This window comes from Tupaia chinensis, unplaced genomic scaffold (assembly GCF_000334495.1).
Source record: "Tupaia chinensis unplaced genomic scaffold, TupChi_1.0 Scaffold142211_1, whole genome shotgun sequence".
In the NCBI taxonomy this organism is placed as follows: Eukaryota; Metazoa; Chordata; class Mammalia; order Scandentia; family Tupaiidae; genus Tupaia; species Tupaia belangeri.
In genome coordinates, this window is record NW_006202061.1 from 533,450 (window position 1) to 546,742 (window position 13,293).

The 13,293-nt window shown below is 44.5% G+C and overlaps 1 protein-coding gene across 1 annotated transcript in view; it reads left to right on the forward strand.

The window, feature by feature from the left end:
- Nucleotides 1-13,029, forward strand: part of SIAH3 (siah E3 ubiquitin protein ligase family member 3) — a 68,474-nt gene extending 55,445 nt beyond the window's left edge. The window contains exon 2 of the mRNA XM_006163447.1: nt 12,279-13,029. Coding sequence (XP_006163509.1) covers nt 12,279-12,944 — 666 coding nt within the window. The 3' untranslated portion in view covers nt 12,945-13,029. The remainder of the gene's footprint in view (nt 1-12,278) is intronic.
- The last annotated feature ends 264 nt before the right edge of the window (nt 13,030-13,293 follow it).

Here is a 13,293-nt window from a genome sequence, read left to right on the forward strand (position 1 = left end):
CCGCCGCCGCCACCACCGCCACCGCCGCGCCTAATTAATGTTTTTTAGAAATGTTTTGCACCGGGACCAGCAGTTAGCGTAATGGTTATGTCGCTGGACTCCCATGTAGTCGACCATAGTTTGTGTCCCGGACCTGGTGGCTTAAAACTCATGCCAGGCGCATGTGCATGAGTGCCCAAGATCCTTAGAGGAGAATGGAGGAGAAGGGATTGTGGCATGGCCATCTCCCCTGGGGGGTGATTTCTCACTTTCTGTCTCTCTGCCTCTCTAATTGCCTGGTGAGCGCATGTGCCCTATAACAAAAACCTCTCCAAAAAAAAAAAGAAATGTTTTGCACCAAAATAAACTTGTACTTTAATTCAATTTTTCCATTAACTTTTTAAAGATCCCTTGTATGTCCCAAACAAAGAAAACCACTGTTCAAGCCTCTGTCATTGTGGATCAGTTATTCATAAAAATATTATTTTTAAATATGTATTCTTCTGTGTCTAGCTTTTTAAATTCAACTTGTTTTTGAAACTTATCCATGTAGTTGCATGTAGCAATAGTTTATTCTTTTGCTATAGCTATATGGTATCTTGCTGTGTGAATATATTACACTTTACCCACTTGAAAGAATATAGGTGGTTTTTAGATTTTGGTTATTATGAGTCAATGTGGCTGTAAACATTAATATGCATGTTTTTGCTCACATAACAACATCAGCAGATGTTGATATAATTATGGAGAATTTCAGGGTTTATCTCACTTGAAAATGTACAAGGTGGCCTGCCACAGTTTAATGGATGCTGATAAAAGACAAGATTCTCTGACCAGAGATGAAGGACAGTTTCTGACTCACAGCACTAGCAGCAGCCAGAAGATTCACATTTTTGTACCAGTTTCCAGAGACCAATTCCTTCAGGGAAATGTAAGGGGGACCAAATAATGCCCGCACATACCATAGATTGTATTATAAAAGCTTGGAGAATCCAAATCTTCTATAATGAATATGCCTGTCCCTACTCTGAAGAGACACCTCCCCTCTGTGTCCCAAAGCTATAAACAAACATGCCTTCTGCTCCAGAGAAAGACACTTTCTCTATATTTCAAGGCAATTCACTATACAAACATCCTCCCCCCGCAAAAAAATAATCTGGAACAAAAGGCATTCCATGCCATGTTGCAAGATGCACAGAAGTTGGAGAGATTACTGAAGATTCATCTCCCAACATACATAAGGGCAGGACTGAGATTGCTGGGTCAAGACATATTTAGCTTTAGTAGATACTGCCAGAGAGTTTCCTAAAGTGATTGTACCAATTCATACTCCCATCAGCAATAAATGAGTTTCCATTGCTCCATAACCTTGTCACCACTTGGCATTATCAATCTATTTCGCTTTAGCCATCCTGGTAGAGCCATGCCCTCTCCACCCTTTGTTCAATGTCCCCGAACCAGGGACATTTCCATATGGCAGAATTGCTGAAATGTTATTGTAACTATGGTTCAAATCAATATCAATATTATTACCATTACCAAAAGTTCATTTGCCTGCTGTATTTTAATAGGCATATGCTAAGAGAGCTATGAGCACTATAGGTTGAGATTCTGGCAAACACATTTTCCCAGACACGCATTAATGATATAGAAAGTGGGAGGCAGGTCCTAAGCAGAAATTACTAGTCTTACTAGAAGATGGCCATCTGTGCAATGACATTCAAGGTTGTCCCCACTACTGAGAGCCCAAAGGGCAGGTGCTCAATGAAGAAGAGGTCACTGTGGGAATGGTGGAGAGAACAGCGCCTGATCTGCTTCTAGGATTGCCTAAATTTACCTGCAACACTGCATTAACTGAAATGCTGATAGATGGCAGTGATAGTGATAGCAGTCATTAGTGAGTACCACCAGTGTTCCAGGTACTAAGCTAAGCTCTTTACACTGTACGTTACAGCCAGTGTCACTTTACAAACAGGCTCATCTTAAACGAGACTTTAGGTAACTACGTTTTAACCTTTAAAATATTCATGCAAAGCCTGAGTCTCACTCACCAATTGCTGATATAAAAATCTGACTCCACAAAAAGTTGCTTTCAAGAAAAAGTCCATCTATGAGATTCATAAGACTCATTAGCACACTCCAACCCTTGCAGAGGAGAAGCAGAGCCCAAGAATAAATGTAGACAGAGCAGCATTCCTCTGACTATGTGGTTTGACTATAGGGCTTGTAACTTGGTTCAAATCAATATCAGAACTACAAATGGAGGCTCACATAATGTACATCTAACCATGAAGTTATGGGACTCAGAATGTGTTCTGCCCTCCTAACCTGGCTTTATCCTATACTGTGATGAGTCTCATGCAAAGCAAAAGATTCTCAGCCGACAGCTCCAGGCTCTGCTCATGCACCACAAAATGAGCACACGTTGGCCACATCTCACGTCTAATGCTTTGCCTTCTAGAAGGTGGATCTCCAAAATAGCAGAGGCTGTAGGACACTGACCCAGAGACATTGAGCCAGGAATTCCAGCATCCTAGTTAGTGGGGAAAGATCTAGAAGTGTAGGTGCTGGGATTCTAGGTGGGCATAATCTGTTGACTTCTCATTGCTTGAGGATGGTATAGCTGGAGGAGTCACAATATCATTTGGTGGGTTAATAATCACCTCCTCGTTAAAGAAAATGAATAAGGGAGTGTAGAGTGTCCACCCTTTTGTTAAGTTGGTGGTCCTACCAAGGTGTGAAAGGGGAAAGTAGATCTAGATCAATACAAGTTTCTTGGATTGATCCAGTAGACTCTCCTTCTCAAACTGTGAAAAACAATTTGCCAGCAGTTGGCGTAATGGCTATGTTGCTGGACTTCCATGTAGTCGACTGCGGTTCGAGTATTGGACCTGGTGGCTAAAATTCATGCCGGGCATGTGTGCATGTGTGCCCAAGATCCCAAGAGGAGAATGGAGGAGAAGGGATTGCGGTGTGGCCATCCCCCCGAGGGGGTGATTTCTCACTTTCTGTCTCTCTGTCTCTGTCTTTGTGGCAAGCACACATGCCCTATAGCAAAAAACTCTCAAAAAAAAAATTTAAACAAAATAGAAAAACAATTTTTCAGTGAAAAAAGGAATGTCAGAAGCATCGAGTAATTTCTGAAAAAAGTCAAAACAGGGCCAGTGGGTGGCACAGTGGTTAAGGCAACTGGATCACAATGGTTGACTGCACAGTTCGAGTCCATAACCCTGGAGCTTGAAGAAACATCCTGAACATGTGTGTGTGTGCATGCCCAAAATCCCAAGAGAATAGAGGGGAAGGGATCACGGCATGGTCATCTGCTCCCCAGGTGGGGGGGGTTTCCTCACTTTCTCTCTCTCTGGCAAGTACAAGCACCCCATAGCAAACAAACCAATAAATAAAAGTGAAGAAAGCACCTCTCTAGCATGAGGAGTTTCTCCCTTGAAGGTTTTGTTTTACTTTCCATGTTGGCAGCTGGGCATGTGTCAGCTATCCTCCTGGTCAGGGTCAAACACAGCTTCTGTTGGGTTCTAGGTGAAGAGCTGCCAGGACATCTTCCTGATAAGCTCACAGCTATGGACTCCCTTAGCCACACACACACACACACACACACACACGCATGCATACACATCACATATTTCTACAGCAGCTGAAAAGGAAGGGAAGAGGACGGATTGAAGCCTTTCCTTGGATATGGTGAAGAAGAGAGTTCTGTGTATGAACCATTCATTCACTCATTCAAGCAACATCTACTCACTGAACATCTACTAGCTGTCAGACACTGCTGGATTAGCCTGTCACTGAAGTAGTACTGGGCAAAGTACCACCCCTGCTCTCAATGACAGCCAGCCTAGTTGAGAAGAGAAGACCACCAACTAGTGATTTTCTTTTTCTTTTTCTGGGGAGGTTTTTGCTATAGGGCGCATGTGCTCGCCAGAAAGAGAGAGACAGGGAGCGAGAAAGCGAGAAATCACTCCCCAGGAGGAATGGCCATGCCGCAATCCCTTCTCCTCCATTCTCCTCTTGGGATCTTGGCCATGCACACACACGTTCCTGCGTGAGTTTAAGCCACCGGGTCCAGGACTCAAACTGCAGTTGACTACATGGGAGTCCAGTGATATAGCTATTACGCTAACTGCTGGTCCCCCAACTAGTGATTTTCAATGCAAGCTGAAATAAGTAGTGAATTCACAGGCAGATCCAAACTGCCATGTGACTACTTCACAAGTCAAGGAGGGAGTCAGCATCCTCTTCTTTAGCCATCAGTTGTCTCAAACATACAACACCAGTTGGGATGATGGCTCGCCCCCCTGAATGATACAAAGGACGGAACAGTGCAATCTTCCTGCAGGGTGCATATGTTACTAATGCATTGATTCATGCTACAAATATGTGTCATCTATTGCATATTGGGCATGAGGACATTTGAACAATGAGGTTGTATCTGACACTGTTAAACAAGGGAAAATATTCACGTACAAACTAATGCTGGTCAGTCAACAGCTAGGAGCTATTGATTGAAACTAAAGAAAGGCCCTGGGGACCCAGTAGGTGGTATAGTGGTTAAGGCACTGGACTTCCACGTGGCAGACCATAGTTCAAGTTCCAGACCTGATGGCTTGAAACCTATGCCAGGCACATGCGCATGCATGCCCAGAATCCTGAGAGGAAAATGGAGGAGAAGGGATTGCAGCATGGAAACATCCTGAACATGTGTGTGTGTGCATGCCCAAAATCCCAAGAGAATAGAGGGGAAGGGATCACGGCATGGTCATCTGCTCCCCAGGTGGGGGGGGTTTCCTCACTTTCTCTCTCTCTGGCAAGTACAAGCACCCCATAGCAAACAAACCAATAAATAAAAGTGAAGAAAGCACCTCTCTAGCATGAGGAGTTTCTCCCTTGAAGGTTTTGTTTTACTTTCCATGTTGGCAGCTGGGCATGTGTCAGCTATCCTCCTGGTCAGGGTCAAACACAGCTTCTGTTGGGTTCTAGGTGAAGAGCTGCCAGGACATCTTCCTGATAAGCTCACAGCTATGGACTCCCTTAGCCACACACACACACACACACACACACACGCATGCATACACATCACATATTTCTACAGCAGCTGAAAAGGAAGGGAAGAGGACGGATTGAAGCCTTTCCTTGGATATGGTGAAGAAGAGAGTTCTGTGTATGAACCATTCATTCACTCATTCAAGCAACATCTACTCACTGAACATCTACTAGCTGTCAGACACTGCTGGATTAGCCTGTCACTGAAGTAGTACTGGGCAAAGTACCACCCCTGCTCTCAATGACAGCCAGCCTAGTTGAGAAGAGAAGACCACCAACTAGTGATTTTCTTTTTCTTTTTCTGGGGAGGTTTTTGCTATAGGGCGCATGTGCTCGCCAGAAAGAGAGAGACAGGGAGAGAGAAAGCGAGAAATCACTCCCCAGGAGGAATGGCCATGCCGCAATCCCTTCTCCTCCATTCTCCTCTTGGGATCTTGGCCATGCACACACACGTTCCTGCGTGAGTTTAAGCCACCGGGTCCAGGACTCAAACTGCAGTTGACTACATGGGAGTCCAGTGATATAGCTATTACGCTAACTGCTGGTCCCCCAACTAGTGATTTTCAATGCAAGCTGAAATAAGTAGTGAATTCACAGGCAGATCCAAACTGCCATGTGACTACTTCACAAGTCAAGGAGGGAGTCAGCATCCTCTTCTTTAGCCATCAGTTGTCTCAAACATACAACACCAGTTGGGATGATGGCTCGCCCCCCTGAATGATACAAAGGACGGAACAGTGCAATCTTCCTGCAGGGTGCATATGTTACTAATGCATTGATTCATGCTACAAATATGTGTCATCTATTGCATATTGGGCATGAGGACATTTGAACAATGAGGTTGTATCTGACACTGTTAAACAAGGGAAAATATTCACGTACAAACTAATGCTGGTCAGTCAACAGCTAGGAGCTATTGATTGAAACTAAAGAAAGGCCCTGGGGACCCAGTAGGTGGTATAGTGGTTAAGGCACTGGACTTCCACGTGGCAGACCATAGTTCAAGTTCCAGACCTGATGGCTTGAAACCTATGCCAGGCACATGCGCATGCATGCCCAGAATCCTGAGAGGAAAATGGAGGAGAAGGGATTGCAGCATGGCCATTCCTCCTGGGCCTGGAATCGCAAGCCTGTGACTCAGAGACATATTTTTTGTTTTCAGTGTCACACACATATTCCTTTGTAGCCCTTCACACAGTCAGGGTCTATGTTTATAACAGCACCAGCTTAGCCAGGAGGCTTTTGAGACCACAGGACCCGCGCTTGTGTGGACATCTGTACGGATTGCTCATTATTTTTCACAGGTCTTGATTTCAAAATGTCTTGTCCACCTTTTCTAAGTAATAACCTATTTTCCTCTTTTCTAATTAATCAACAGCATAGATAATTCAAGATTCAATGCTCCTGTGGGTACTAACCAATGTTGCCACACTCAATTTGCATAGTTTTGATCGCCAGTGAAGAAACTTCGTATTTAGCAGTATTTCAGAGGGAAGATTTTAATGGTCTTAAGAGTTATCAGAAGTCGGTGACTCACTAGCTGGACATGAAGATATTTAGGAAACATGCTTTCAGGACCTATTTATAAAGTGAGACTCTCACTGAACCATTTTAACCAATCTTCGCAGCTTGAAAACCACTCATTTCATCAATGAGATTCCATTTCTAGCCTCTGTTATGCTGATTAACAAACTACTAATTTCACCAGTGAAAAACCTAAGCGAAGGTGTTAATTAGCAGCATCTGGTGTGATTCAGAAATAAGGGGTACTAATTGAAGGAATTGTAGTCATTATCTCTGGGGCGTGACCTTTTCCCATAAGATGTGAGGGGATTACCTTGAAGTGTGAATTTGTGATTCAGAAATTGACAGGCCCTAAAGTACAATTTTACAATAGAGGCATTTGTATCATATTCTCTATATTTAAAGTATTTTAAAGAAAATTGCAGACATGATCATGTCATACATGCCAAATAGAACCAAGAACTCAGTCTGGCGTGGTGGAAAAGAAGCGTGAAACGCATGTACTAATTCAGGTGTTCCTATCCCAGGTGGTAAAAACATCACTGTTATTTTCTATCTTGGGTAAACACACTTAACTGATTGGAGGCATTCCAGAGTCTTGCTACTGCAGTCTTAAGGATGAGAGACAGAGAGCCAGGGCACCCCAGGAGAACAGAATGAGCAACCATCAGCATCAGCTTTGACTGTCCCAAAGAGACAGAATGTGTAACCACCACAGCCAGGACCTAGGACTGTCACAACCGTTCTCCCTTCTACCACAGCTGACTCCTAACATGGGTCAGGCCTTGACTTTCTCCCAATTCTCTTGATACTTGCCCTGAAATGCCACCCTCCACCAATCTGCAAACTGTTCTTCCTCTTTCTGTATGAAATGCACTGATAACATTCAACCCTTTCCCTCTCACCCAGGACTAAAAACTTCAGCTAATGAATACTAACTCAAAGCGCGTGGCTGTCATTTAAAATTAGGTACAAAATCCTCTTTCTGCTGAAATGTATTAGCATGGCACTGTTCCTGGAAGCAAGGGGAGAAGAAAAGCAATCCTCTAAGTGAGCTTGCTGACCATAGGGAACATACACTGGAAAAAGGGTCATGTGATATTTCCAGGGGCACTTTTCCCCTGCAGAAGCCAGGATTTGGAGGAATAACCATTACCAACCATGGAAGTGTGGCTGATCAAATTAAGGAATGCATTTTTAAATTCAATTACACCCTCAGTAGAAATGGCCTTACTAATGCTTGGGGAAAGAAATATACCCAGTCTATAAGGTCTAACATATCTAAACCCAATTTTGTGCATTATTCTAAAGGTTAATTCAAGATCTCTCTTTCAAATGGGAAGTTAAATACAGCCAATGGAAGGAAGGCAGCCCCTGACTGACTGAGGAGTTTATCAGTCTGTAAGAGTTCATTAGTTTTAATTAGTGTAATCACTAATGTTGCATTAACAGTTTAGTGAAGGAAAGTAATTACTCACACATCCACTGTATTAGATGGGAAGATTAGAATTCATTTTCCGAAACGATTAACATTTTGCCAATTAAAAGAATCCCTTCTCCCTGCCAGCAGCCCTGTGACCTCATTCACCCAAGGACCGTTTAAATGAAACATATTTTGCATCAGAAGATGAAGAAAGAAATGAAGAATTAAGGCCACATTTATTCCTAGCACTTTCTCAGGGCTCAGCAAGCGCACGGGCCTTAGTGAGTTTATCATATCCCACTCTATTTGCATAGTCATTCACTGAGTCTCTTTGGATTATATCCCTGGCTGCTTTGTGGCATGGTGGCAATTAAAAATGAAAAGGCTAGTGGAAGATGAAGCCAAAGGAAAGCAATGGGAGAGGCTGAGTAGAACAACCATTGCTTGGGTCTGATAGATGGACAAGTGGGGTCTTACTGCTGGCTCTGTTCTGAGTGCCCGTGTAGAGCAGGCTCTGCTGGTGCGCTACGGGGCATCATGGTCCCTACAGGGAGCAAGAAATGCACTGTTGACTCCCTTGGCTCCTCCTGCTGACTTCCACTGGGCACTGTCTCATAACTTCAGTGTGGCTTACAGGGACTTGGCTACATGGCCCAACACCTCCTCTCCATCTTTACCACATTCTCATCTGCCACTTCTTACATAGTCCATGGTCTTTCATACTTGCTTTTCAGACCTACTGTTCTCCCTACTGGCAAGTTCTTCACCTATTTTTCTAGAGAATCCCCCCCTGTGTATTTCCCCCAGCATCCATGTCATCTCTCAGGGACTTGAACAGCTACGCACCCACTTGGCCCCTAATACGTACTGTTTTTTTGCATTGTATTATACATAATACCAGTGAGCTAGTGAGGCAGGAATAAGGTTCCTATTCTGTCCTGTATTCTCAGCCCCTCGCACATGTTAGGCCATGTATACATTTATGTCAAATGGCTTAATGAATGGTAGGTTTATTTGCCCCATCTCTTGCATTAAGCCGAGGAGATACAGCCTATTCAGATCAGTGACATCATGTAGGAGAGAACTGAAATAGTTGCATATAGGTGGATATTACCTGTTCACCTGTCAGCATAATTCAATACCAATTCTATAATTCAATAGCGTTTGCTGAGTGTACCTCTTGGGCTCCCTTTGCTGGCAGATTTCAGTTGATTTTAGCCAATGGAAGGTACCACTAGGAGTTTGGAGGATAAGAAGAAAGGGAAGTCAGGTATCTATTTCTTCCCTGTTCCCTCTCTATTTTGACTTCTCATCACCAACATTAGCTGCATGATCAGCACAGAGAAAATGTAAAATAAATCTGGGGAAGGGCATGTGACCATAACTAGCCCAGAAGCCATTTCTTCTTCTTTTACACATCTGCCTTCTTTTTAAGTTTATTCATTTATTTCTTCCATGAGAGAGACAAAGAAAGTGAATGAGAGAGATTGAGGCATCCCCAAGAGAATCTTCATGCCATGATCCACCTCCAGCCCCAGCCAACCCAAATCACCCACGCATGCCTGACAGGCATGGGGAAGTACTGCAGTGGGAACCCCAGACTTTCCCACGTGGGTCTAGTTGGCTTATTTCTTTTTTTTTTTTTTTTTTTTTGAGAGATTTTCACTGTAGGGCGCGTGCGCTCGCCAGACAGACAGAGAGAGACATAGAGACAGAAAGCGAGAAATCACCCCCCAGGGGGGATGGTCACGCCGCAATCCCTTCTCCTCCATTCTCCTCTCGGGATCTTGGGCACGCACGCACACGCGCCCGGCGTGAGTTTTAAGCTACCGGGTCCGGGACACGAACCGCGGTCGACTATGTGGGAGTCCAGCGACATAGCCATTACGCTAACTGCTGGTTCCCTAGTTGGCTTATTTCTGTGCCACCATCTGGCCCTTCAGAGACCATATCCAAGATCATAATTTCAGGATGTTCTATTGCCACAGGTTAGCATTAGAGCAAACAAGAGGTCCCAAGTCAAGTGCAGGTTGAGTTCTCCAGGCTTTTATGACCGACAGTGCTCAGTCCAGATTGCTGCCTAGGTGTGAAAGTCAGCTGACCTGGGCAGAGATAGGCAGGCATGGATTGAGACAGAAGGCCTGCCAAAAGCTTTCAACCGAAACTACAGCTAAATGTCATCTCATTGTTAACATTACATATAGTTCTTCACGCTGTTTTGCAGGTATTATTTCATTTGGGGGCTCCCTTAACAACCTTTTAAATGAAATGTTTTGCTAATGAGAAAACTAGCTTAGTCAAGGCTGCTAATCAAGTAAACAGTGAAATAGACCAGAGCCTTTTGACACCCAGTCCGTGGTTTTCCCAGTCTACGGTCTCTGTCACATTTAATTGATCCGGGTCCCATTCCTAGCTCTACCCTTTATGACTTTGGGCAAGTGACTTAATCTTTCTGTGTTTCAGTTTCTTCATCTATAAGATAAGCAAAACATGTGTTCCTCTCGTGATTGTTGTAAAGACTATTTGAAAGGGGAGGTTTCTCAGAGACTGGGGGAGAGATAACATTTGGAGTTTTCCATGAACGCCCTAGACCAAGTTCTCTTGAGCATATCAGAAGAAGCCGACTACTTACAGGATGCTGGAAGGACCCTAAGAGGGTCTCTCAAGGGGATGGAAATGCCTAAATGGTACCTGTCACCCTCAAGCAGGTAGGAACTAAGCCAGATTTAGTTTTATTTAAAAAAAAAAAAAGAAAATCAATCTTTTTGTGACAATTAAATAAAATAATTACTTTAAAAAAAACCCTAGTTTCCATAGTGCTTAATGGTAGTGTATTTCATGAGTATGTGTGTATGTGTATGTGAGTGTTTTTGTGTCCTTCATGCTAAAGAAAGGGAAGCTAGTGAGGCCTTCGCTGCTATCTGTAGTGAACTGGGAAAGATGGAAACTGGTAGCAATGGCGATGAGTATGAAAGACAGACCTTCACCCCATCCTCTATACTTTGAGAATGAACAAGCAAGGTAAAGGACCAAGTGCCCAAAGGCACCAAAAGTCCGAAGAGTAGAAAACTAAGGAAGACAGGATACGTTCCACCTGAGGACAGCATGGGAAATAGCTGCTGGGTGAGGACCTCATGCCTGGAGCACATGGCAGAACTACCAGCCCCACCGCCCAGACTACTAATTAAAGAAAAGAATTCCAGCAATGAAAGAAGGAATGAAGGCAGGCATGGCAGGGGTGTGTGTGTGGGGGGCGGGGAAGGGTGGGAGGGTGGTTTCCCTCTGTTTAAAGTCAAAAGGAGTGAAAATGAATCCCAGCCTTTTTCCTACTGGCTTTATAATCTCAATCATATTACTACTAAAATCTGTTTCATCAGCTGAAAAATATGAATCATAATCTTCATGTCACAAGTAGAACTTTTGTCAACACTGCATTAATTATAACCATATTAATGTCTGTGCCACCCACACCAGGGTCTATTGGGCTCATGCTGTATCTCTCAGGTCTGCAGAGTCTGGCCATAACAGGTGTTCAATACATGCTCATGAATACCTGATCAGAAGGGGCCACCAGAGTTCCTGGTGGCTTCAAAGGTATTTGTGGGCACACTGCCATGAGGATCAAAAGGTTGGGAGATTCTCATAGAGGAGGTTGCCTGGTGGAGAGCCCCTGGAAAGTTGTTTTGGAGCAGAGGACCAAAAGCAGGATAGGACTGTACCTGGTAAATCAAAGTCTCAGGAGTCACAGGTGGGGTTCTCCCCTGGAGACTGTAGCCCAACTGCTCATGGTTGGTTCTGCATCCCACCAGTCACCTCAGGACCCAGGAGAAGGACACCCAAAACAGCACAACCCCTGGCAGCACTAAAAGGACAAAAGGGTATTTTGTCCTAAAAATAACAATGATAAAAATAGAAAAAATAAATAAAACAAATCCACTGACTACAAATGCCTGCACAAAAATAACAATGGTATCACAAAAGGAAAACAAAAGTTTTTTTTTGTCCTTTATGATTGATGACCATTGTAATGCATGTTATTTGAAGGGGAAATTGATTATTTTGCTTATGTATCTTGAAGAATCAGGTACAAATACTGTGTTTTCTTAGACTGAGTTTTCAGAATCTTGACCCCATTCCAAACGAGGCACTACCATGTTTCCTACCTATTTTTAAGAAGTAAAACTTTCTCTGTTCTAGAGTCTGCTTTTAACAGTTTGACCACCAGGGGAGTTGCTCACTGCCAGGAAGAGAGATGGGCCTCATTCTTCACTAATGCTTTTCTTTTTCCTTACAGTATGTGTCCAGTCGACGCGCCATCACTCAGAGCACTGCGGAACAAGGCAGCTTCCACCCTCACCATCTCACGCACCACCACCGCCACCACCGCCACCACCACCTCCTGCGCCACCATTCCCACCCCCACCTCCTCCACCACCAGGAGGCAGGGCTGCATGCTACCCAGGTGACACCCTGCATGTGCCCCTTGTTCTCTTGCCAGTGGGAAGGGCACCTGGAGGTTGTAGTGCCCCACCTGCGGCAGATCCACAGGGTTGACATCCTTCAGGGAGCGGAGATAGTCTTCCTGGCCACGGACATGCACCTCCCTGCACCAGCCGATTGGATCATCATGCACTCCTGCCTTGGCCACCACTTTTTGCTGGTGCTTAGGAAACAGGAGAGGCATGAAGGGCACCCCCAGTTCTTTGCCACTATGATGCTCATCGGGACCCCCACCCAGGCTGACTGCTTCACCTATCGCCTGGAGCTCAATAGAAACCATCGGCGCCTCAAATGGGAGGCCACTCCCAGGTCTGTCCTTGAGTGTGTGGATTCAGTGATCACCGATGGGGACTGCCTCGTCCTCAACACCTCACTGGCCCAGCTCTTCTCTGACAATGGCAGCCTGGCCATTGGAATTGCTATCACTGCAACAGAGGTCCATGCCACAGAAGCCGAGTGAGGCCAGGAGCCACTGGGCACTCACACACAGCCACCCCTCCACCAAGACACTCTGCCTGTGCTTCTCAGACCTCTGAATGCCAGGACTCCAGACTCCTTTTTATTTCCTTTCTTCTTTCCTTTCCTTTTTTTGGTCTCAGGTACTTTGTGGTATTTAGTATTTGTCTGCCATGGGCATTATATTATGTAAAGATCCTGTGATTCAAGATCTTGGTGAAATGTTTGTCCTATTCTGTTGTATAGTTTTGTAGATTGTACATTAGATTCTATCAGAATAGTTATTTTCCCCTACCCCCAATTCCTTTCTCTATTGCTTCCTAAAAGAGCAAAAGCCACCAAGCCCACGCAAC